Genomic DNA, 21,180 nt, shown 5'->3' with positions numbered 1-21,180 from the left:
CAATCGAGCATGTGGAAAAATCGCGTGCGCGAGGACGTTGCAGGCCTAATTGCGGCGGCACGCAAATGCGCATGTGGAAAACGGACTCAGGCGCGGGCCTGATTGCTGCGTGCGGCAAGGGGTGCGTGAAAATGTGCGGGCCCAATTAATTCGAGCGTGTCTTAGATAAGGACACTCTAGCGTAAGAAAAAGAAAAGAATTTGACAGAAATATAAAAATGAAACCAATTCAAACATGGATGGCATACCAAAATTCTAGCGGAAACATTTTTAATTTTTATAATAGTAGAGATTATGAGAAAATATAAATATAGAAAGAGTAGAGAAGAATTTTATTTTTAAATCACCAAGAGAAGAGAATATGGTTGCCATTGTTTTTCGTCGCTTTTCATGCTACGTTTCTTGAGCTGAGGCTGATCTGACAGCAAAATACATGCAAGAAATTATTTATTTGGTTAGCTTCTTGTGCACTTATTTGTTCTTCACCTTCTTGAGATCTTTTAGGAGCTCTGCACTCTAAACCAAAATTTTGGTTAGCTTCTTATGGGGTTATTTGTTCGTTCTTCACCAATTGAGATCTTTTAGGAGCTCTGCACTCTAAACCAAAATTGCGCTAAACTTCACTGCATTTTCATATGCTGTTTGTTGACTTCATCCCTTATGTTGATACTGATATAGTTCTGCAGAAGGTACTGAAAGTAGAATTTGTTTCTACCTGAATCTCTGGATGGATGGGAAATTTTGTGTTTTTGTATTGATATGATTATGTCAGTATCAAATCAGGATTTCTCAAGATATAATATATCCATCTAAAATGTGTTAGTCTAACAAGATCGATGTTGAGGGCCGAAAGTCACTGAGATCAGTGCATGTACTAAAACTCTTGGCTGTTTGTGCAAGGGAGAGAGCAATCTAGCATATCTCGGAGACGACCGCACAGGTTACAGTGGGATCGCGCTATTGCGAATTGGTACACGAGGGGTGATTATAGACGAATAACACCACAACGCAAAAATAGCATATGACGGATGAAGGAACGAACAAATACGACACCGATCAAGATGTGATGGAGACGGATGCCATAAACGTTATGAATCTTTTAAGTAGGTAAAGATTTGGGGAACTTAAATTAACAAGTGTATGCAATTTATTGTCATAAAGTTTTTTGAGTCGTAAAAGGACATATATGTATTCTATAAACTCGTTTATTTATGAGTAAAGTGAAAGGTCGGTCCCTAAACTTGTTAGCCTTTCTAGATTTCCATAATTTTAAAATGCAGATTTAGGTCACAAAATTTAAAGTATGTCATTTTGGTTAGGTCTGTAAAAAGCTCGAGGCTTGCGAGCTACTCGAGCTCGACTTGTCCTAGGCTCGATTCGAGCTTAACAATATATGTGTTTTTTTAATCTTTTATATAATAGGTTAGTTGGGTCCATGCCGATATAAATCTCATCGTTTTGAAATCTACCAATACTATTCGCATAATGAGAACCATGTCTCAAAAAAACATCCAAAATCAGATCCATGCCACCCGCCTGATACGTGTGAAACACATTTTGAGGCCCTCACAGATCTTGACGAGCGCGGTAAAGCAAATCGGGCGAGTCAGGCGACGAGCTTGATCGACCACACCGAGATCATCATCAAGGGCGTCAACATCTACAGCACCTTCGGCACCGTCCATTGCGATGTCTATGAAAGCCACGCCGCCCTCCATGTCTATGAAGTCGATGGCCGAGCAGATCCACGCTGCCCTTCGTCCTCCACCACCAAGATCTTGGCCTCTTCCCACATCAGTCCGGGGAGTTGTGGCCAAGCCCATTGGAAGACAACCACCCGTGCTCCCCCTCGCCATCTTCCTCTCTTTGCCATCCGAAGCCTCTCTAGCTCGCCTCGCCACGCTGTCATCGCCTTGTGGAGCTCAGCCTCCCCGACCACACCGGTGAGCTTGCATCCTCCGCCACGTCGTGCCATACCCAGCCCCACAATGGAGAGGCGGTGATGGCCTTTTCACCAAGAGCCCAAGAGAGAGAGAAAGAGGGGAGTGAAGGAAGGATAATTACATGTGGGCCCTATTAATTTTAATGTTTTATCTCTGAGCTTGCATGTGGATCCCACCTATATTTAAAGTTTAAGTTTTATTTTCTTCATTATGGAATGTCATGTAAGCACCACATATGCAACATACCATATTAAAAAAAAACTACTCGTTTCATATTATAAGTCGTTTTGACTTTTTAATGTTTGTCTAACTTTATAGAAAAATATATCAATATTTTTAACACAAAACAAACATATTATCAAAATATATTCAATGAAGCTAATTTGGTGTTGTATAAGTTGCTGAAATTTTTTTTATAACTTTGGTCAAAAACAACTTATAATATGAAATAGAGGGAGTAAGAGACATACACGCTCTCGCGCCGCTCTCATGCAGGTGGCTCAGGAGCGAAACCCTAGCCGCCAGCGCCACCCCCTCCCAACGCCTCCAGCTGCCTCGCCGTCGCCGGAAACCGTGCGGCTGGCCGGGAAGGCGGCGGTGGGGAAAACGCGCCAGCGGCGGAGCATCCCCTCGGCGTGGGAGGCAGCGTGACGCACGCAAGGTGGAAGGCGGCGGCCAGAGCGGCCGGCGGGGCGGATCCGGCCTCCCCGGTGGAGGATCTGGCCCCCTGGCGGCCAGATCGGGAGAAGTGCAGCGGCGGCGCTCCGAGACGGAGGACGGCCTCGAGCTCGCGCCGATGGTGGCGCGGCAAGACGGCGGGCGGCCTCACGCTCGCGGTGACGGCGGCGGGACCTCGAGCTTGCGGCAGCGGCGGCGCGCCTCGGTGGGACAGCTCGCGACGGCAGCGGCCACGACGGCACGGCATCACGGCTCGGAGGAGCAGCTCGGCCGGCACGCAGCGAAGGCTGACCGGCTGGACGGCAATTGGCGATGATGGCGCGGACGTGCCTGCCGTGGTGCTCGTGGCAGTTGGCGGCGGCGTCAGCTGACAACAGCGGCGGAGGACATGGCGGCGGCGTCGGGCTGGCTGCTTGGTGGTGGAGGGCGACGGTGCAGCGGTTTGCGGAGGCGGAGGCTAGCGTCGGTGGCAGCGGCGACTGCGGCCGTGGCTGTGGAGGCGGTGGCGATGCCGGCGGATGCGGGTTGCTAGCGACAACAACTGGAGGCGGGGAAGGAGTCGGGTGCGAGATGAGGATGGCGGTGGCGAGGTGACCGTGTCTGCGGTCAGCGGAGGCATGGCGGACTCGGATGGCTAGCCGAGGGCGTGGCAGACGACTGCTTCTGGCCGGCGCGACATCGTTTGGTGGAGGGGTCGGAGACCAGCTTGGCGCAGAGAGGCGCAGCCGATGGCAGCGGAGGCCAGCTCAGCGCGAGAGGCTCAGGCGGCGAAGATAGAGGCCGGCTTGGTGCGAGAGGCGTGGCCGATGGAGGAAGACCGGAATGGCACGAGAGGCGCGTCCGGTGGAGGAGGCCAGCTTGGCGCGAGAGGCGCGGCCAACGGTGGAGGAGGCGACCTAGGTGTGAGGAGGAGTTGCCGGTGGGTGTGGCGCAGTCTTCGGCGCACGAAGGCTAGCCGGCGGGGGACGCCGGTGTAGGGGTTCCACATGTCAGCGGAGCTTGTGTGGTGGTAGAGCATCGGTGCGTCAGCCGTGGATTCGCAGGTGGTGAGCGGCGGGTGAAAATCTAGTCTGGCCTCGGCCGGACCGACAACGATTCCCCTTCCTGAGGGCGTTGTCGTGCTGTCTCACCCCTCAAGGGTGGTTGCCGGGCAAAAGCCCAGTCTTGGCTCCTTTGAGCCCCGACGGACGGCGGCGGCGGTTTTTCGGTCGCTTGTCTTCTTGAAGACATCGTTTGGCATCCCCTAGGGGAGCGATCTCGTCTGTGTCCCTTTGTTGGTTTAGTGGCGGTCGGTTACGCTTAGCGGCGGTCGGTCCGGTGCCAGCCTTCTCCTGGGCTTGTGTGTTGGCGATGTCGGTGTGTGGTTGGTGGAATTTTTTTCCTTTTTCCTGGTTACGACCCTCCAAGGTTGTAATCTTGTATTTTTTTTTCTTGCGCTATCAACAGAACTTCGTATCGTCTTGTGCGAGTCGTTCAAAAAAAATAGAGGGAGTAGATTAAAGTGACACATAGAACGAAACCACTATCAAAAACATCGAGGGAGTAAAATGTATCTCTTTTTTTTTAACGGTTGAGGGAGCCTTTACCTTTACCCAATTTTACACCCTGTTTTGCAGTGGAGGGACACGAATCAAACGTGCCTATAGTCGAGGGAGTCTAGATGGACTTTTTCCTAATAATCTGGCGCGAATCATAAATGGTGAGAACTCGGGTAGATTGAGCCGCGCGCGGCGGCAGAAGGCAACGCGAAACCCTAATCCCCAAATTCGCTATCTCTTGGCTCTGCCATCGAAATTCGAAACCCGCATAGCTTTGGAGCAAGCCGAATCTGCAACCAATCCATCAGATTGGAGGGCGAGGCGCAGGGAAGGCGATCGATCGACCGAAGCCATGCCCACCACCGCAGAGGATCAGAAACAGTGGAAGGTGGTGGAAGTCCAGCGGATCAATGCGGAGTCCCATCCCCCTCCTCGGCGTGACGATAGGTGTGACGACCTCCGCAACGACGAGGAGTTCCAGCGTGTCATGGACAACGTCGTCTTCGGCCGGGGTTATGATCCCACAAGTACGTGATCCGATCCTCGATGTCCCTTTCCTGCACAGTGAGATCAAGTCTTCCGATCTGGCTGATCCTCGGTATGTTTTGTGCAGGAGATGACCTCAGGATCAGCACTGACCCTACTGCGATGGTCGAGCTCATAGAGTACTACCACAAGATGGGTCTGATAGAAGGTAATTGAACCCTCTTCTCGTCTTCCTCTTTTGTTTTTCATTCCCGGAGGTCAATATGGATCCTTTCTTCTTGTTTCTTTTTGTTCGCTCAGGTGAATGGGTGGCTTAGAGCTTCTTGGAGGGGGTGGATGGGGTGGAATTGGAGGATAAGACGGCGATGGATGAGAAGCCAGTGATAGAGGAGGATGATCCACTGGTAGAGAAAGGGTTTTTCCTCCCGGTTAGTAACCCCCTATACTTCCGGTTTTGCAATCGGGAGTAGCAATCCGGGACTAAAGATACTCATCTTTAGTCCCGGGTGAAATAACCGGGACTAAAAATGTATCTTTAGTCCCGGTTCGTATCACCAACCAGGATTAAAAATGGCGATGGCAGCGCCAGTCCCGGTTAGCAACTGGGATTAAAGATGGCGATGGCAGCGCCAGTCCTGGTTAGCCACTGTTTTTTTTCATTATTTTTTCCCAAATCGAGTTGGAACTACACAAATCTCTTCCCAAATCAAGTTGCTCCCTTTATCCCCAAATCAAAATCAAAGTATCATCACAAACATAGATTCACATCATAAATTCTCAAGAAAAAATACATCAAGAAGAGTTGGAACTGCACAAATCTCTTCCCAAATCAAGTTGCTCCCTGTATCCCCAAATCAAAATCAAAAATATCATCACAAACATAGATTCACATCACAAATTCTCAAGAAAAAATACATCAAGAAATACATCATGTTTGTACATCACATAATGAATCACAACTTCTAAAAATTCTCAGATCCAATGAATCACAACTTCTAAAAAATTCTCAGATCCATCACAAATTCTTAAAAAAAAAATCAAGTTGCTGCCGGCCGGCAGCCGCGCGCCACGCTGCTGCCCGCCACCCGCTAGCGCGGCCACGCCGCCTCCCTCCCATCCGCCGCCGCCCGCCCACCCTCCGCGCGGCCCGCCGTGCCAGCCGCCACCGCCCGGACTCGGCCGCCTGGAGAGGATGAGGTAGGGAGGGGTAGGAGAGGTGAAGGGGGAGGAAGAAGGAGAGAGATGGGAGACTTCTGAGATGGAGATCTCTAGAGAGGCCGGCTGTTAATTTAATGCAAAGAGGGGAGAGGAAGGGAGAGGGGGATAAGATCAATGACGACGACTGTGGACTGATACAGAGGCGGGCGGCTCGGGGTGAAGTTTAGTCCCGGTTAGTATAAACAACCGGGATTTTTAGTCCCAGTTATTTATACCAACCGGGACTAAAGATAATTGGGGCCCTGACTCGTCCTGACAATTTTTTGAACCGGGATTAAAAATGATCTTTAGTCCCGGTTCGAATAGGAACCGGGATTATTGTGGATTTTGGACGACCGACCAAAAATGGTTTCTCTACCAGTGATCCTGTAGTTGACTGCGAAGGTAGAGACGACGCCACCCCTGATCGCGCTGATGAGCAGGTGAAGAAACAGTGCTTGATGAGCCTCGAGCTGGATATCAACCGTGACCAGGGTGCCTCATCAACTCTTGGTACGCTGCCATTTAAGCTGTATTCACTTGGTAACTGATGATTGCTATGGATGATTGTGACTTCAGTTAGCATAAAAGGGGAGTGGATTTTCATCCCTGGAGGGGATATCCCCTTCGTTGTTTGCATGTCGCCTAAATAGTTATGAAAAAAATAGAAAAACATTGAGAAGATATATTAACATATGATATATCACTCTACAAACATGCAAGTTCAAATTCAACTGCTACATCTGTTTCAATTTGTTTTTTTCGTTGCGAGATGTAGAAGTTGAATTTGAACTTGCATGTTTATGGAGTGTCACATGTTAATACATCTTCTCAAATTTTTTTAATTTTTTTCATATCCATTTAGGTGACATGCAAACAACGAGGGGATAATCCTTATCCCCTCGAGCGATGAAAATAGTTTCCCACAAAAGTACTGGTTTCCTTGTGTGCTAAAATTTTTTCAATTCACTTGCCCATGTTCCAGACTAACTGACTGACCCATAATTTGTAGCACTTTTTTTTAGATATCGGATTAAACCGGCCTCTGGCACACAGCCAAATAATTTATAGCTAAAATTATTGGGTTATTGTTCTACTAAACTGATTTTTGGCTAGCTATTTTGAAGCTTAATTTGAAGCCTAACTTAATTTGAAGATTGTGAGGATGACTAAAACCAAGAGGCTTGGAGGGAATCTTCTACTTGTTTAAAGTTGTCGAGTCGAGTAGATGACCAATTACAATGTAGAAGAGATGGGCAATTTTCTGAAGGAAAACCTTTGCATGCTATCTGGTCTTAGTCTTATGGCTTACTGGCCCTCTATTCAGTAGTACACTATTAGCTAAAAATTACAAACCACGAAGATGATTGTATTGTTTGACTACATTTTCATGCTGAATTAAATTTAGTGCAATGATCAAGTTGTGGCTGGTACCTCTAGCTAGCTTTATCGCTAGTTTTTGGGTAAGTCAAGATTTAGGTAGCAATGGTTTGTCGCTTTTTATGATACTTTTCTTAAGCTGAGTCTGACAACAAAATACAGATAAGAAATTATTACTTTGTTTAGCTCTTTGTGCAAAATCTGCTGAACTTCACTGCATTTACATCAGCTGTTTGTTGACTTTGATTTGTGTTGATATCCTGCAGAAGTTGCTCAAAGAGGACTGGCAATTGGCACCTGAATCTCCAGATGGATGTGAAATTTGGTAATGTCTATATCAAACCGTGACTCCTCGAGTCTATCGTATTAGCATAAAAATATATATATGTAGAGTATATATATCTTGTCTGGGATGCTAATTGAGATCGATGTTGAGAACCATGTATAATCAATCATTATAAAAATATATGTATGTGCTGTTGAATGTATTTTGCCAAGGCAGAGTGAGCCTGAGACGTAAAACTAGACAGCCACGAAAACTGTTATCAAACAAACGGGAGTGAATTCTAATATTCCCTCGTATACCTTTTTTTTCTAAATTCAATGCAAATAGTTGTGAAAAATTCTGAAAAAAATTGACAATGTACAGTATAATGATACCTACTAGTCCACCAAAATTCAAGTTCAAATTTAATCTACACATCGAGAAACAAAAAAGACAATTTTAGATATAAACAGTACGCTACTATTCGTACGCTTAATTTGTCTTTTTTATATCTCGACGTGTGAGTTGATTTTGGATTTAAGATTTTGTGGAGTTGTATATATGTGTTGTATGAATGTTGTCAAATTTTTCCAGAATTTTTCGTAGCCGTTTAAATAGTTTTTAAGCAAACGAGGAAACATCCCCTCGAGGGATTAGAATAGTTTCCCTCAAACATTTCACAAGATACCACTACTGGTGCAGTTAGCCCATTTTGGTGCCTGTAGGCAGTAGTAAAAATCCTTCGGATGCCCATATATCTTCTTCCCTGTCATTTTTTCATTTGCGCAATTCAACTACTTGTAACAATCAGAAACAGGTTCCCTCTTACCCTCCTGGTTTTACCCATGCTCACAAAGCTTCATTAACTAGCAGACAACACGGGATAGAAATCACCTGAACTATTTCAGGCCTAATTAAGCGGAATACATGACACTGGTCCATGAATTGAACTATTTTGGGACTATACAGATTGGGGGCTCCGGAGGCAGGTTGTTGATCCTAGCGTAGTTTCTTCACCAGCTCATGCTGTCTGCAATCAACAGCCTAGTAGCCGCGAAAGTCTTTCTAGCACCTAGGTGCTGCGGCACCTAGACTAGAAATCACACGATGGTTTAAAGATTCGTGCGTCAGATAGTATACGGAGATGTTAGGATCGTATTTCTTTTTTTTGAGCGCACGCTCGAAATACAGCGCTGGCCCACCAGAAGATTCATATGGGAGGGGGGGACCAATACGTGTGTACGACGCCTCCTATTCTCGTCCACATAATGTTCGATACATCCCCAGAGTCATCGGGACCGAATCGCCACCCGCCGCCGCCGCTGTTCGCCGGCCGCCGGCCGCCGCCAGCCGGCCGCATCCCTGTTGCATGTTCCTTTGGCGGAAGCGGTGCTCCATCCAGTCTCACCGAGCCTCCGGCCGAGGACTTCCATCAGGTATGCTCTAGGAATCCCCTCTTCCCCAACCCCCGCTGCCCCCATCCCCCGTCCCCTCCTCCATATCACCCTCGTTGAGTCATCGTCCTGGACTCCGACGAGCTTCCATCGCCGCACATGGAGGCCCTGTTGGCTGCGGCGGCTGCGTGAAGCCTCCCGTATCAAGAGTTGCCTCCGCTCACAGACACCGGCGAGCTATCACGGGCCAGCAAACAAGTTATACCGCCCCATTCGCCATTCTTGAGCTTCTTGAAGTGCAGTTTTTCATCCATGCCGTGAGCGGACGCCGGCGAGCCGAGACAAAGAAACAGCACGTGCTTCGTGAGCGGACACCGGCGAGACGACACGAGCTGAGCCGAGGCAACAATACGTTAAGGTCAGCAAAACAATCGATGTTTTCTTCTCCCCTGCCGCACAAGCACGCATTCTTTCGTCGCCGCCGCCACAGAATAACTCCAGGGCTTTCAATTCTTCTTAGCAAACGGCGAACGATTTTGTCCATGGTTGTTTTTTTTCCCTACATTTTTCTGGAGGAAAGAAAGAAACCACACCAAATCTTTTTTTTTCACATTTTGATCTACTGAAAATGATTTTTCAATTTCTTTTGCATGTTTTATATTCTCATTACATGTTTTGTGGGGAGATTGGCAGGTCTTTGAGAAGAGTGGTTTACACCAACGGATCCATGCAACTGTGCTAGCAGAAGCTGAGTAGCCCATAGGCCATGGCGGCGACGAAGACTGTTTTTTTTTTTTGTCATGGAAAAACTCACACCCCTTTTCTATTCTTTTTTATAAAAATTAATGATTATAATTAAGACCAAAAGAGCCAATTTTTGGGATGAGGAAAATTGGTTCAAACTTAAAGGAGGTCTTGTTTTATCTGAGCTCTGGGCTTCGCGGAGTACATCTGTACCTGCTTTCTCTGCTAGCAAAGGAGGATAGCAAGATGAAGTTGGTAGAGGAGACTTCAAACCAAATACCTCTTGCTTCTTTTTGGATGTAACTTCATCTAAGTTTTCCGATATTTTTCCTCTCTCGAATACTTTTAATAGCAAGAATGTATAGAAAAGCTGAATAAGATACAAAAATTTGGGGACACTATGGACACACTGCAGAAAGTTGCAAACTTTGTCATTTGACTAGCTTTTGTTCAGGTAGGAGGAACTAGGATGTACTGATGATTGAACAAGCAGCTGCAATAGCTACTCCAATGGTATGGGATGTTAAGCTCGACCATTTGAGGTGTCAGCCTAGCATGTTTTTTTTGTAAAGTGTATTGGCACACTATGGCTGTTGTATAGTATGCACTTATCTGAAAAAGTGACATTTTTGGAGTACATTAGAACAACAATGGGGCAGCGCACAGATGTAAGCTGTTCGAAATTCACAATCTTACGTTTCATGGATTAATGTCAATGTTCCAGTGCCAATCTTTTTTGTGGCAGTGGATGTTGGAATTTTAGTCTTTCTTTATTACAAGCGATTGATGTTGTCTGGGGTAAACAATAGTATGAAGAAAAAGTCCAATGATCCGATCTTTGCTTTGATCAATTACACACGGAAGAAGATGGATCCAATAACTGACCAATAAATAGTCTGTTTGCTCATCTAGTTAAAGCAAACAAAAAGAATCCAAATACAAACAGATAATAGAACACCTCTGTTATCTCTCAACCGATCATGAACAGAAGATCTCTCTCCTTCTCCCTCCCTCTCTCTGTCGTCTCTCTCTCTCCCCCGGTCCCCCCTCTCTTAGGCTTTTGGCAGATCATGAACAGAGAAGAAGCACTTGCATTGGCAAAGCGAATCAGAAAGAAATCATGGAAATTACATGTGCTCCACTTCTATGTTGGTCAAATCTACATTTTATGAATTGTACTTCCTCCGTCCTATAATATAAGAGATTTTAAGTTTTTCTTACAACGTTTGATCACTCGTCTTATTCAAAAAATTTTGAAATTATTAATTATTTTATTTGTGACTTACTTTATTATATACAGTACTTTAAGCACAACTTTTCGTTTTTTATATTTGCAAAAAAAAATTGAATAAGACGAGTGGTGAAACGTTATAAGTAAAAACTGAAAATCCCTTATATTATGGGACGGAGGGAGTATACTTCTAAATCACCTTGTATTACCTCTAGGCCAAGTGAGAAGAGCAAGTAGCACTGTGTAGCAGAGCAACAGCAAAGAAGCGACTACACTAGCAACAGCAAAGAAGCGACTACATACGCTCACAGTAATTAATTAGATATTTAGATGAAACACATCCTAATATATTTCGATCCAAAAATTAATTATTTTGCTTTGAGATTAATGAGCAATACACTAAAACATGAAGAGAAATTTAAAAAATTGATGATAAATACTTGAGCTGGAACATGCAGAACAAGATCAGCAACAATAACACTAGCAAAGGTTAATGGAAATCTCTAACAGCTCGGTATATAGACGTCCTCTGCCCGAAGGTGTCGATGGATTTCCTCGGGACGGCGCCGCCCGGCGAATCCACCCGCCTGTTCTCCGACGACGAGCTCTCGGCCGCGACGACGACGCTGCCCCCTGCAGTGGATGCCACCGACCACGTGCTCATCGATAGCGCCAGGCTCTGCCCATGCGAGCTCGCCGTGCCCCCGGCGCCGCCGCCGCCGCCGTTGCAGCTCCCCACCAGCACGTCGGAGCACGCGTAGCTGCTCGCGCTCGCATCGGTGCTCATGTCCTGATCAGCGTGCTGCGGCGGCGATGGCTGCGGCTGCGGGTGGTTGCTCCAGAGCCACGTCTTAATCATGGACAGTTCTATGGTTCCGCCGCCGCATCCGCCGTTACTGTAACCACCGGCGCCGTTGACAGTGCTTCCGGAGTAGAGGTATCCGCTGGCGGCTTGGCCGTGCACGTCGGAGAATAAGTTGCCGTCGAGGAAGTTCTCCAGCTTCGGCGCCTCGCCACCGCCGTCGCCCACCGTCCTCCTCCCGCCGCCGCTCGAGCCGACGAGCATCGAGAGGTCGGAGGAGCCACCGCCGTAGTCCAAACCCCTCAGCGCCCAATCTGCAAAGCACGCCAGGGAGATCACCATGCACGACTCCCCCAAAATTCGCTGCTTGCGGCTGCAAAATCCCCATCAAATAGCTATACGGGTATTCTCCCCTGCCAACAATTAATAAAACAGTTTTCTCTGCTCACCACCAAGAACGGAGATTGCGAAACGAAAGAAAATACAAGAACCACCAAAAAAGAAACACAGCTCGCTGGCTAATACGGAGACTCATTCGAACAGCACGGGGAAGAGAACACTTACGAGATTTCCACCATGGGAGATCCGGTGGACGAGCCGCAGCTGAGGATGAGATCTGTGTAGGACATCGAGCTCGTAAGGTGGTGTGCAGCTGTGCGCGGGCAAGTGGTTGGACACACCAATCACATCCGCCGCCGTGTTTCCATCGCGGATGGGATCTTGGGGAACAGACGGCTTCCAGTTAGACTGCCGATTGCACGCCATGGCCGCCGCGTCGGCGAGCGGGGCGGGTGGTGGGTGGGGGGAGAAAGTGGCCATTGAGCTCGCACGATCTTGTTGCGCGAGCATGTTGTTGGTCACCACACCCCCATCCACCGTCGTGCATACCTCGCCGGTGGGATGTTGGAGAACAGCCGGCGTGCACCCCATCGCCGCAGGAGCGGCGAGGCGGCGTGGTTGGGGCGGGGGTGAAAGGGGGAAACAGCCGGCACTGCGCGTCGTCGAACACACCGGCGAGATTTGTGTTCGGCAATAATTGGGAGGGGCCAATAGTACTCTCTCTCCAACGTGACGCGCTGGCCCACGGAGCGTAAAAGTAGTACTTTGTATACCCAATACATACGGTCAGCGCAATATATAGATTGAAATACGTCCCGACCACTTTACAACCGGCACCAATCGCGGGATGCATCTGACGGCTCCCAGCCTACTCCTCTTTCAGTTTCACCTGCTGCTCCTCCTCTTTCACCGGCTCCTCCATTTTCATCTTCATCTTCCTCCATTTTCATTTTCATCTTCATCTCACATTCCAACTCCAACCCCTCCACACATCCACTCCCTTGTAGTCGTAGTAGATGTCATAAATCTTCCATTCACTTTGGGATTTTTTTTTTAAAAGACTCAAGTATATATGAACCTCGGCAACACGGTTTATCCTCTCCGGCGGCGGCCATGGCCTTTGATCGATCGATCGCCTCCCCTGCGCCTCGCCCTCGAATCCGATTGATGTATTGTCGATGCGGCTTGCTGGATCGAATGCTATTGGATTTGGGGATTAGGGTTTGGAAGCCGCGCTGCATTCTGCAGTTTTGCCACCACGGCTCAATCTAAAGACAATCCAACGGGTACTATACATTGGACTTCCGAATTCCGATCGGACGACGGACGAGATAAACCTATTGACTTAGTCAAACGCGCATCTCTTGATCTCTTCTCCCGCCTTCCCCCGTCTCCGACGTGGACATCGAAGTACGGAATACGGATCAGAAACGACTTGAAGCGCCTCCTCCTCCTCCTCCTCTTTTAAGCAAACCGGCTAGCGACCGAGCGAGCTCTGACCTCTGAAATCATCGCGTAATCAAGTGCAACTACTTCCTAATAAACCCTATAACGATCCGATCCCCTAGCGGGAGCAAGAACACGTGAACCCTAGGGCGATCCGATCCCCTAGCGCGAGCAAGAAGACGTGAGGACGATGAGCATAGCCGTAGTGATGAACAAAACGAGCACGGTAGCCATGGAGGATCGCCGCTCTTATGCGATCCACCGCACTCCGGCGTTGCCACGCATTGTCAGCAATTCATCCTCTGTCGCGACGGCAGAGGACGCCCACAGAGGAGGTAATTACAAGCAGCGGCCGATATGCCGGGGGGACGAGCGGTTGCCGATGCCGCCGCTACACAGCAAGCGCCGCCGCGACGAACACCACCGCCGGGACTACCACTACGACGACGACGACTACGCCTATCGTGCGAGCAAGAAGAAGAAGCAGCAGGCGGCCGCTGAACAGGCGGCGCGCATGCCGAACAACAGGACGACCAGACCGACGACGCGGCGCGCGTCGTCGTCGCGCTCGCGCACCAAGGAAGAGAGCCATGCCCGCGGTGGCGGCGCCGCGCCGCGACGCGAGAACAAGGATCGCAAGGACGGCGCCGGCGGGCGCCGCTCGCAGCGGCGCGCACCGACGATCAGCGGACCGCGCGTCCCGCCACCGGCGACGCCGCCTCCGGCGGCGCTACCGGACTCGTTGACGGCGCAAGACGCGCTGAGCGCGGCCGCGGCGAGAGCGAGGGAGATCTCGCTGATGCGGGAGGAGGCACGGCGGGAGCTGGCCAAGATGGTCAGGACCGTCGAGTTCAACGATCCGTACATCTCACCCATGGACGCGCTCAAGCCCTGACCATGGCGTACGTACGCCTGACAATTTGTTTTAGCTCTTCTTAGGTTGTGTTTGGTACGAGGGGTGCACGTAAAACAGAACTACTCATCACCGATGATTAATTAAGTATTAGCTGGAATATTTAAAATTAGATTAATATTATTTTTATAACATTTTTTATATATTTTTTAATAAACGTACCATTTAGTAATTTAGAAAATGAATGGGTAGTGCTGAATTCAGCCTTACTGTTGGACACGCGTATATGTTAATTCAGCATATCAATTTGTTTAGCCAATGGCAAAATTTAGAAGTCCTATGTTGAACAGCTGTACTATTTTTGTGAACTGAACGATTGGTCTGATCTATCTTTGAAAAATAAGTGCCGATTTATTTTTGTGAAGCTTAATTAGGTTGATCGATTGGTCAGAACTCGGGTGTAATTCAGCGTAGAGTTGAAGTAGGTGATCATCAGCATCACTAGTTCAGTACTTAACACCACGCACATGGCACATGCTCCTCGAATAAAAACCTGCATGAAAATTAAAGCACATCAATGGTGGGGATTAAAAGTGGATTAACCGAGCTTCCGATCGAACGGACGAGATCAAATCAACCAACGGAAACTTGGCAAACGCGCTACCCCCCTCATCCAATTCTCCCGCGCGCGCGAGACAGCGAGACCGACTCCGACTCGAAGCGCCGCCTCCTCTTAAGTCTTAACCCAACTGGTTTGAGATCTGCACCATCCTTCCCTTCGCTTCCCATCCACTGCCCAACTCCCTCTTCCTAAACCCTGGAGAGCTCGCGATCCTCCACTACTCCGATCCCCTAGCGCTAGCAAGAAGCAGCCATGAAGATGATGAGCATGGCGCAGATCATGAGGAAGACGAGCGTGGTCGTCCTGCAGGAGGAGGAGGATCTCACCTCCTCTGCGACCCGCCGTGCTCCAGCTCCGCCGCCTCGCGAGGTAGTACGCGTCCGCCTCCGCCTCACCCCCGCCCCTGTCGCCACGGCGGAGGACGCCGCCAGGGGAGGCAAGATGCCGCCGCCGCCGCCGCTCCCCACCTCGTGCGAGCAAGAAGAAGCATGTGTTGAGCAAGAAGGAAGAGGCGGCCCTTGCCCGTTGCTCCTCCGCCGCGGCGCGACGCCCGATGATCAAGAACTGCAGCGGCGGCGGCGAGCGCTCGCAGGAGAGCGCGCCGGCGCCGTCACCGTCGCCGGCGAGGCTGGGCTCCTCGACGGCGCAAGACACGCTGAGCGCGGCCATCGCCGTGGCCCGTTCGGTCATGGACAAGCGGAGGGAGGTCTCGCTGTGGAGGGAGGAGGCCCACGGCGGGAGCTGGCCAAGATGGTCAGGACCGTGGAATTCAACGACCCGTACATCTCACCCATGGACGTCCTCAAACCCTGATCGAACATGGTGGTGCCAAGAATTTTCTTTCTTAAGCTCTTGTTGGGGTTCGAGATATGAAATTATTAGCCATGTGTTTATTGTAGTGTTTAATGTCGAAATCATTGGCAATTTTGTTGTGAGCCAGTGGTTTAACCTAGAATTCTTTTGTACATTGAAAACAGAGCAAATGCTCTGCTGTTAGTAGTAATTATGAACTGCATGTAATATCAGATGTACTTAACAAACATTATCTATTCTGAACTGAAGAGTACTACTAAGTTTTTTTTTTCACGATTGCAACAAAATTCTGTCGCGATGCGGATTACCACTCATTATGAGCTTTGAATTAGTTGGGCCAAAACACTTAGTTCGTGGGCCTCTCAGCCTACAAAGGCAGGCACAAGCTGCCCAGAACCAGAACCAGAAGGCCCAGTGGCTAGCCACGCACAACCCCTAAACCCGGAGGGCCTCTCCTCTCCGACGGCGGTAGCGCGGCGTGGGCGGCGCGCGCGCTCCGGCGGCCAAGGCTACGGCGCCGGGTGCAGCGGCGCGGGAGGATCTGGAAGGGTGCAGCGCGGGAGGAGCACAGCCGCCGAGCCCTTGCTGCGGGCTGCGGCGCGGCGGCGGCGAGGCGGCGAGCCGCAGGGCAGGCCGGCAGGCGGCAGGCGGCAGGCAGCGGCTGAGCGGCGGCCAGCGTCGGCGTGTGCGGCGGCGACTCGGCGTCGACGCGGCTTGGCGGCTGCAGCAGGCGCGGGCGCGGCTTGGTCGCTTGGAGGCTTGGCCGCCATCTCGCCATCTCCGTCGACCGTCGGCCACCTCGGCACCTCCTTGAATTGTAAGATTTCTTCCCAATTTATTATTTTCTATCATTTTGGTATTTCATATGTTGGCACTTTGATATGTTTACCAATTAGTATTTCTACATATTTACCAATTCTATCAATGTGTGAACTTATGATCAATTTTATGTTATATACGCTAAATATTGTAATTATTAGTGTGTTATACTCCCTCCTTCTCTAAATGTTTGACGCCGTTGATTTTTTTAAACATGTTTGACCGTTCGTCTTATTCAAAAACTTTTGTGAAATATGTAAAATTATATGTATACATTAAAGTATATTTAACAATGAATCAAATGATAGGAAAAGAATTAATAATTACTTAAATTTTTTTGAATAAGACGAATGGTCAAACATGTTTAAAAAAGTTAACGGCATCAAATATTTTGGAATGGAGGGAGTACTATACAAGCTAATTTTTAGGCTATTAGGTGTATGAACAAATTTTTTTTACCCCCTTGTCATTTTGAATACACAAGTTCAAAAAGCTAGGCCCACAGCTGAGGAGGAGCCGGCAAGCCTTCGGTGGTCCAGCCGTCCAGCCCGCTAGGGCGCGGCAGCGTGGGAGAGGGGTGGGGGGGGGGGCGCCAGGTATCAACTCCTAGCTGCTAGGGCGCGGGCGCTGCGGCGTGGCCACGGCTCGGAGCCCAGGACGGACCTACGGCCGAGGACCATCTGATTGTTGTGAGAGTTCTGAGGTGAGTGGATGAAATCCGTGAATCCCCCCCATTCTCCAATTGAAAATTTGAAAAAAATGTGTAGTCCCTGAATGAATGTTACGGTTGTTCATCAATCCATCTATCTCCTGTGATAATTTTCATGTCATTGTGGACTGAAATTTTGATCGGTGGTGTTGATTGTCAAATTGTGCAATTTTAGGATGATGACATCATTTCTAGATTACAATGCATGACAAAACACAAAGTTAAACGGTACTCTCTCCGTGAATTCACAATGTAAGACTTTCTAACATTTTCTACATTCATAAAGATGTTAATGGATCTAGATGTTCATATGTGTCTAGATTCATTAATATCTATATGAATGTGGATAATGCTAGAAAGTCTTACATTGTAAAACGGAGAAAGTAGGTTTCTTAATTATTTTGTAGTTTGTTAATATTAGTTGAGATTCCACTGATACAAACTGTTTGTATTTTGATGTATGATACTGTGAACTTTTCATATTGAATAATACCTTGTTACTTCGAATACCCAGCCGTGCAATTCTACATCCACTACTGGCTGTTGAGAAACTTGGTAGCAATCACAAGAAAGAGCATCAAGAGGCAGTTGCTGGCACTGAAAGTGAAAAGTAAGTTCTGAAAATCAATTCGGTTTTTCTTACTAGTTTGTTTTGGAAAAATGTGGAGGACAGAGGACAGAGTTTAAAGTTGAATTGAATCACTTGTTACCATATCATACTCACAATTGAGCCTCTCACTCTGCACGAACAGTAGGTAGCACACGAAGCTGACAACTGGGCCTTGCCTTCAAGTTTTCTCACCGGATGCTTGCCACCCCCACCCACTGCCTGAGCTGACACTCCGGTTGCAGAACCTCGACCTGCTCTTCTGATTGCAGTCAGCTCTCATCGGAGCCACAGCAACTGCTACATAATGTCTCTTGCTGCGGTTGCTTCTCCACATTTCCCACCGTCATGGGCCTATCAGATCCGTATGGCTGCTTCCCAGGGCCAATTTCTCCACGCCATCTCTCTCTTCCTACAAATGCGTGCCTCTGTTGCGCCCCGATCATCTGTTCCGGCCTCCCTCCCTGCTGCACTCAAGTCCTGCGCCGGCCTTGGCCTCTGCACTCTTGCTGCATCTCTCCATGCTCTCGCCATCCGCTCCGGTTCCTTCGCTGACCGCTTTACCGCCAATGCCCTCCTCAACCTCTGCATCAAGCTCCCAGGTTTTCATCACCCCTTTGGGACAAATGGGCCTTCTGGGGAAGGAGGCCTGGAATCAGCTGCATATGAGAGCATGCGGAAAGTGTTTGATGAAATGCTCGAGAGGGATGCCGTGTCTTGGAACACTTTGATATTGGGATGTGCAGAGCACAAGAGGCACCAAGAAGCTCTGAGCATGGTTAGGGAGATGTGGAGGGATGGATTTATGCCTGACACGTTTACACTGTCAACTGTGCTGCCAATCTTTGCGGAGTGCGCTGATATCAAGAGAGGCATGGTGGTCCATGGGTATGCTATCAAGAATGGATTTGACAATGATGTTTTTGTTGGAAGTAGCTTGATTGATATGTATGCTAACTGCACTCAAATGGATTACTCTATGAAGGTGTTCGACAGCTTCTCAGACTGTGATGCAGTTCTGTGGAACTCAATGCTTGCAGGTTATGCACAAAATGGGTCAGTTGAGGAGGCTCTTGGAATATTCCGTCGGATGCTGCAAGCTGGAGTGAGGCCCGTGCCTGTGACTTTCTCAAGCCTAATACCTGCCTTTGGCAATTTGTCATTGTTGCGTCTTGGGAAGCAGCTGCATGCCTATTTGATCCGTGCCAGATTTAATGATAACATATTTATATCTAGCTCCCTTATTGACATGTATTGCAAGTGTGGGAATGTTGACATAGCTCGTCGCGTTTTTAATGGGATACAATCACCTGACATCGTATCATGGACTGCGATGATCATGGGTTATGCATTGCACGGTCCAACAACAGAGGCTTTTGTGCTGTTTGAGAGAATGGAGTTGGGAAATGTGAAGCCTAATCATATAACTTTTCTAGCAGTTTTGACTGCATGTAGTCATGCTGGGTTGGTGGACAATGGATGGAAGTATTTTAACAGTATGTCTAACCAGTATGGATTTGTTCCATCCCTTGAGCATTGTGCTGCACTTGCAGACACCCTTGGTCGTGCAGGAGATTTAGATGAAGCATATAATTTCATCTCTGAAATGAAAATAAAACCAACTTCAAGCGTCTGGTCCACCTTGTTAAGGGCTTGCAGGGTCCATAAAAACACTGTTTTAGCTGAGGAAGTGGCCAAGAAGATCTTTGAGCTTGAACCTAAAAGCATGGGATCTCATGTAATTTTGTCAAACATGTATTCGGCTTCTGGGAGATGGAATGAAGCAGCACAGCTGCGGAAATCTATGAGAATCAAAGGTATGAAGAAGGAACCAGCTTGCAGTTGGATTGAAGTGAAGAACAAATTGCATGTGTTCATAGCTCATGATAAGTCCCATCCCTGGTACGATAGGATTATTGATGCACTGAATGTTTACTCAGAGCAGATGATTCGTCAAGGATATGTGCCCAATATGGAGGATGTTTTACAGGACATTGAAGAAGAGCAGAAGAGAGAGGTGTTATGTGGCCATAGTGAGAAACTTGCAATAGTATTTGGTATTATTAGCACGCCACCTGGAACAACAATACGTGTGATGAAGAACCTCCGAGTTTGTGTTGACTGCCATATAGCAACAAAATTTATTTCAAAGATAGTTGCAAGGGAGATTGTTGTCCGTGATGTAAACAGATTCCACCGATTTAAGGATGGGAATTGTTCATGCGGAGATTTTTGGTGATTCAGGATGTCTTCAAAAGATTGAGTGCATGCTTATGGTCGATATCATGCTTGAGCACCCCTCTCCAGGGCATTATGGTCGATATCATGGTTGTGTTGGGTCTTCTTCAGTCACCATCTAGTGCTACATGTACTACTCTGCAGCTCCCATTTGCCATAGGCACATGTTTGCAAGTGATCTGAATGCCATTGCCATAAGCAGGGGCAGCCGCCACTCGACGCCTCTGCCATCTACAATTCTTCTCTCCGCCACTTCGAAATCAGGTAAATCTTTTCTTTATGCACGCAAGATGATCAGCTAAATTACCAACTGACATGCACAGGAATCTAACTGACTCTGATTCTTATTTCCCTTGACCTCTCCCAGTGATTCCAAGTTCCCCTTGCATTCTATAAGCCTGTCTTATGACAACTTGGCATGGATGTTGGCGCTGGTGGAGATCAGCGCTGATCTTTGGTCAATACGATCGGCACTCCAAGGGACGGAAGAGATTGGCTGCCTTGTTTATTTCCCTTGTGTGATCAAGCTTTTTGTTTTGGAGGAATGAGACTGTGGGGGTGAAGTTGGAGATCAGTTCATGTACACTTGTCCATGGCGCTATCACCTGTACTGTCTAAATTTGGTAAGAGTATTTGCAATCCACTGCATCACCTCCTGTGTAATCTTCTAATTTTCTTCTGTTAGATTGAAAATTTTGCGCGACACTTGCATCTGTTGTACGCATAGAATTCATTTAGTTGAGCTTATATAGTAGTATAAATGTTCTTATATAGTCAAATTTGTTGAGTTTGATTCATTTCAAATAGATCTCATGAAACACCGGCAGTGGTTTCAGTGATTGGGTTTATTGTGCCCTTTTTCATATGAAATTTCTCTTACTGTTTAACTTGATTCTTCAAACACATGGATGTACAACCAAACAAATTTGAAGCCTACATTCCTTCTGTGTTTCTCCCATTTCAAATTCCAACAAATGCCGATTTTATTCATAGTCTTGACGAAAAGATGCCAAGATGCCGTTGAATTTATCAGAACGGTATTTCTCCCGCTTTCCCCTGCTCTTCTCCGCCTCCCCG

General features: G+C 48.0%; 2 protein-coding genes, 2 long non-coding RNA genes and 1 pseudogene across 8 annotated transcripts; 4 read left to right on the top strand and 1 right to left on the bottom strand.

Annotated features, from left to right (window-relative positions):
- Window positions 1-3,348: 3,348 nt before the first annotated feature.
- On the top strand, window positions 3,349-3,681 carry LOC136357451 (uncharacterized; annotated as a pseudogene).
- A 662-nt stretch (window positions 3,682-4,343) lies between these two features.
- LOC4343717 (uncharacterized) lies at window positions 4,344-7,718 on the top strand. Of its 3 annotated transcripts, XR_010742564.1 has the most exons (5): window positions 4,344-4,685; window positions 4,772-4,852; window positions 4,945-5,072; window positions 6,224-6,354; window positions 7,488-7,718. It is a non-coding gene; the product is annotated as an uncharacterized lncRNA (long non-coding RNA). The 3 variants fall into 3 exon arrangements; XR_001547357.3 differs by lacking the exon at window positions 6,224-6,354; XR_001547356.2 differs by having other exon boundaries at window positions 4,945-6,354.
- A 1,011-nt stretch (window positions 7,719-8,729) lies between these two features.
- On the top strand, window positions 8,730-10,261 carry LOC9266395 (uncharacterized). The gene is made up of 2 exons (XR_001547325.3): window positions 8,730-9,298; window positions 9,574-10,261. It is a non-coding gene; the product is annotated as an uncharacterized lncRNA (long non-coding RNA).
- A 919-nt stretch (window positions 10,262-11,180) lies between these two features.
- Window positions 11,181-12,679, bottom strand: LOC112936037 (AP2-like ethylene-responsive transcription factor BBM2). 2 transcript variants are annotated; one of them, XM_015789968.3, is made up of 2 exons: window positions 12,222-12,679; window positions 11,181-12,070 (listed from the first exon to the last, which is right to left on the bottom strand). In XM_015789968.3, the coding sequence occupies exon 2, from the start codon at window positions 11,997-11,999 to the stop codon at window positions 11,346-11,348; it is 654 nt and encodes a 217-aa protein (XP_015645454.1). In that variant the 5' UTR covers window positions 12,000-12,070; window positions 12,222-12,679; the 3' UTR covers window positions 11,181-11,345. The 2 variants fall into 2 exon arrangements, with proteins under 2 accessions (XP_015645454.1, XP_066168567.1); XM_066312470.1 differs by having other exon boundaries at window positions 11,181-12,030.
- Window positions 12,680-16,134: 3,455 nt separating this feature from the next.
- On the top strand, window positions 16,135-20,900 carry LOC4343715 (putative pentatricopeptide repeat-containing protein At3g23330). 2 transcript variants are annotated; one of them, XM_066312216.1, is made up of 5 exons: window positions 16,135-16,547; window positions 17,034-17,252; window positions 17,773-17,868; window positions 18,014-20,367; window positions 20,471-20,900. In XM_066312216.1, the coding sequence occupies exon 4, from the start codon at window positions 18,173-18,175 to the stop codon at window positions 20,102-20,104; it is 1,932 nt and encodes a 643-aa protein (XP_066168313.1). In that variant the 5' UTR covers window positions 16,135-16,547; window positions 17,034-17,252; window positions 17,773-17,868; window positions 18,014-18,172; the 3' UTR covers window positions 20,105-20,367; window positions 20,471-20,900. The 2 variants fall into 2 exon arrangements, with proteins under 2 accessions (XP_066168313.1, XP_015644901.1); XM_015789415.3 differs by having other exon boundaries at window positions 18,011-20,367.
- Window positions 20,901-21,180: the final 280 nt, after the last annotated feature.

Source organism: Oryza sativa, chromosome 7, assembly GCF_034140825.1.
Source record: "Oryza sativa Japonica Group chromosome 7, ASM3414082v1".
NCBI lineage: Eukaryota > Viridiplantae > Streptophyta > Magnoliopsida > Poales > Poaceae > Oryza > Oryza sativa.
Note: the sequence above shows the minus strand (reverse complement) of the source record. Positions and strands in the feature narration are given on the sequence as shown.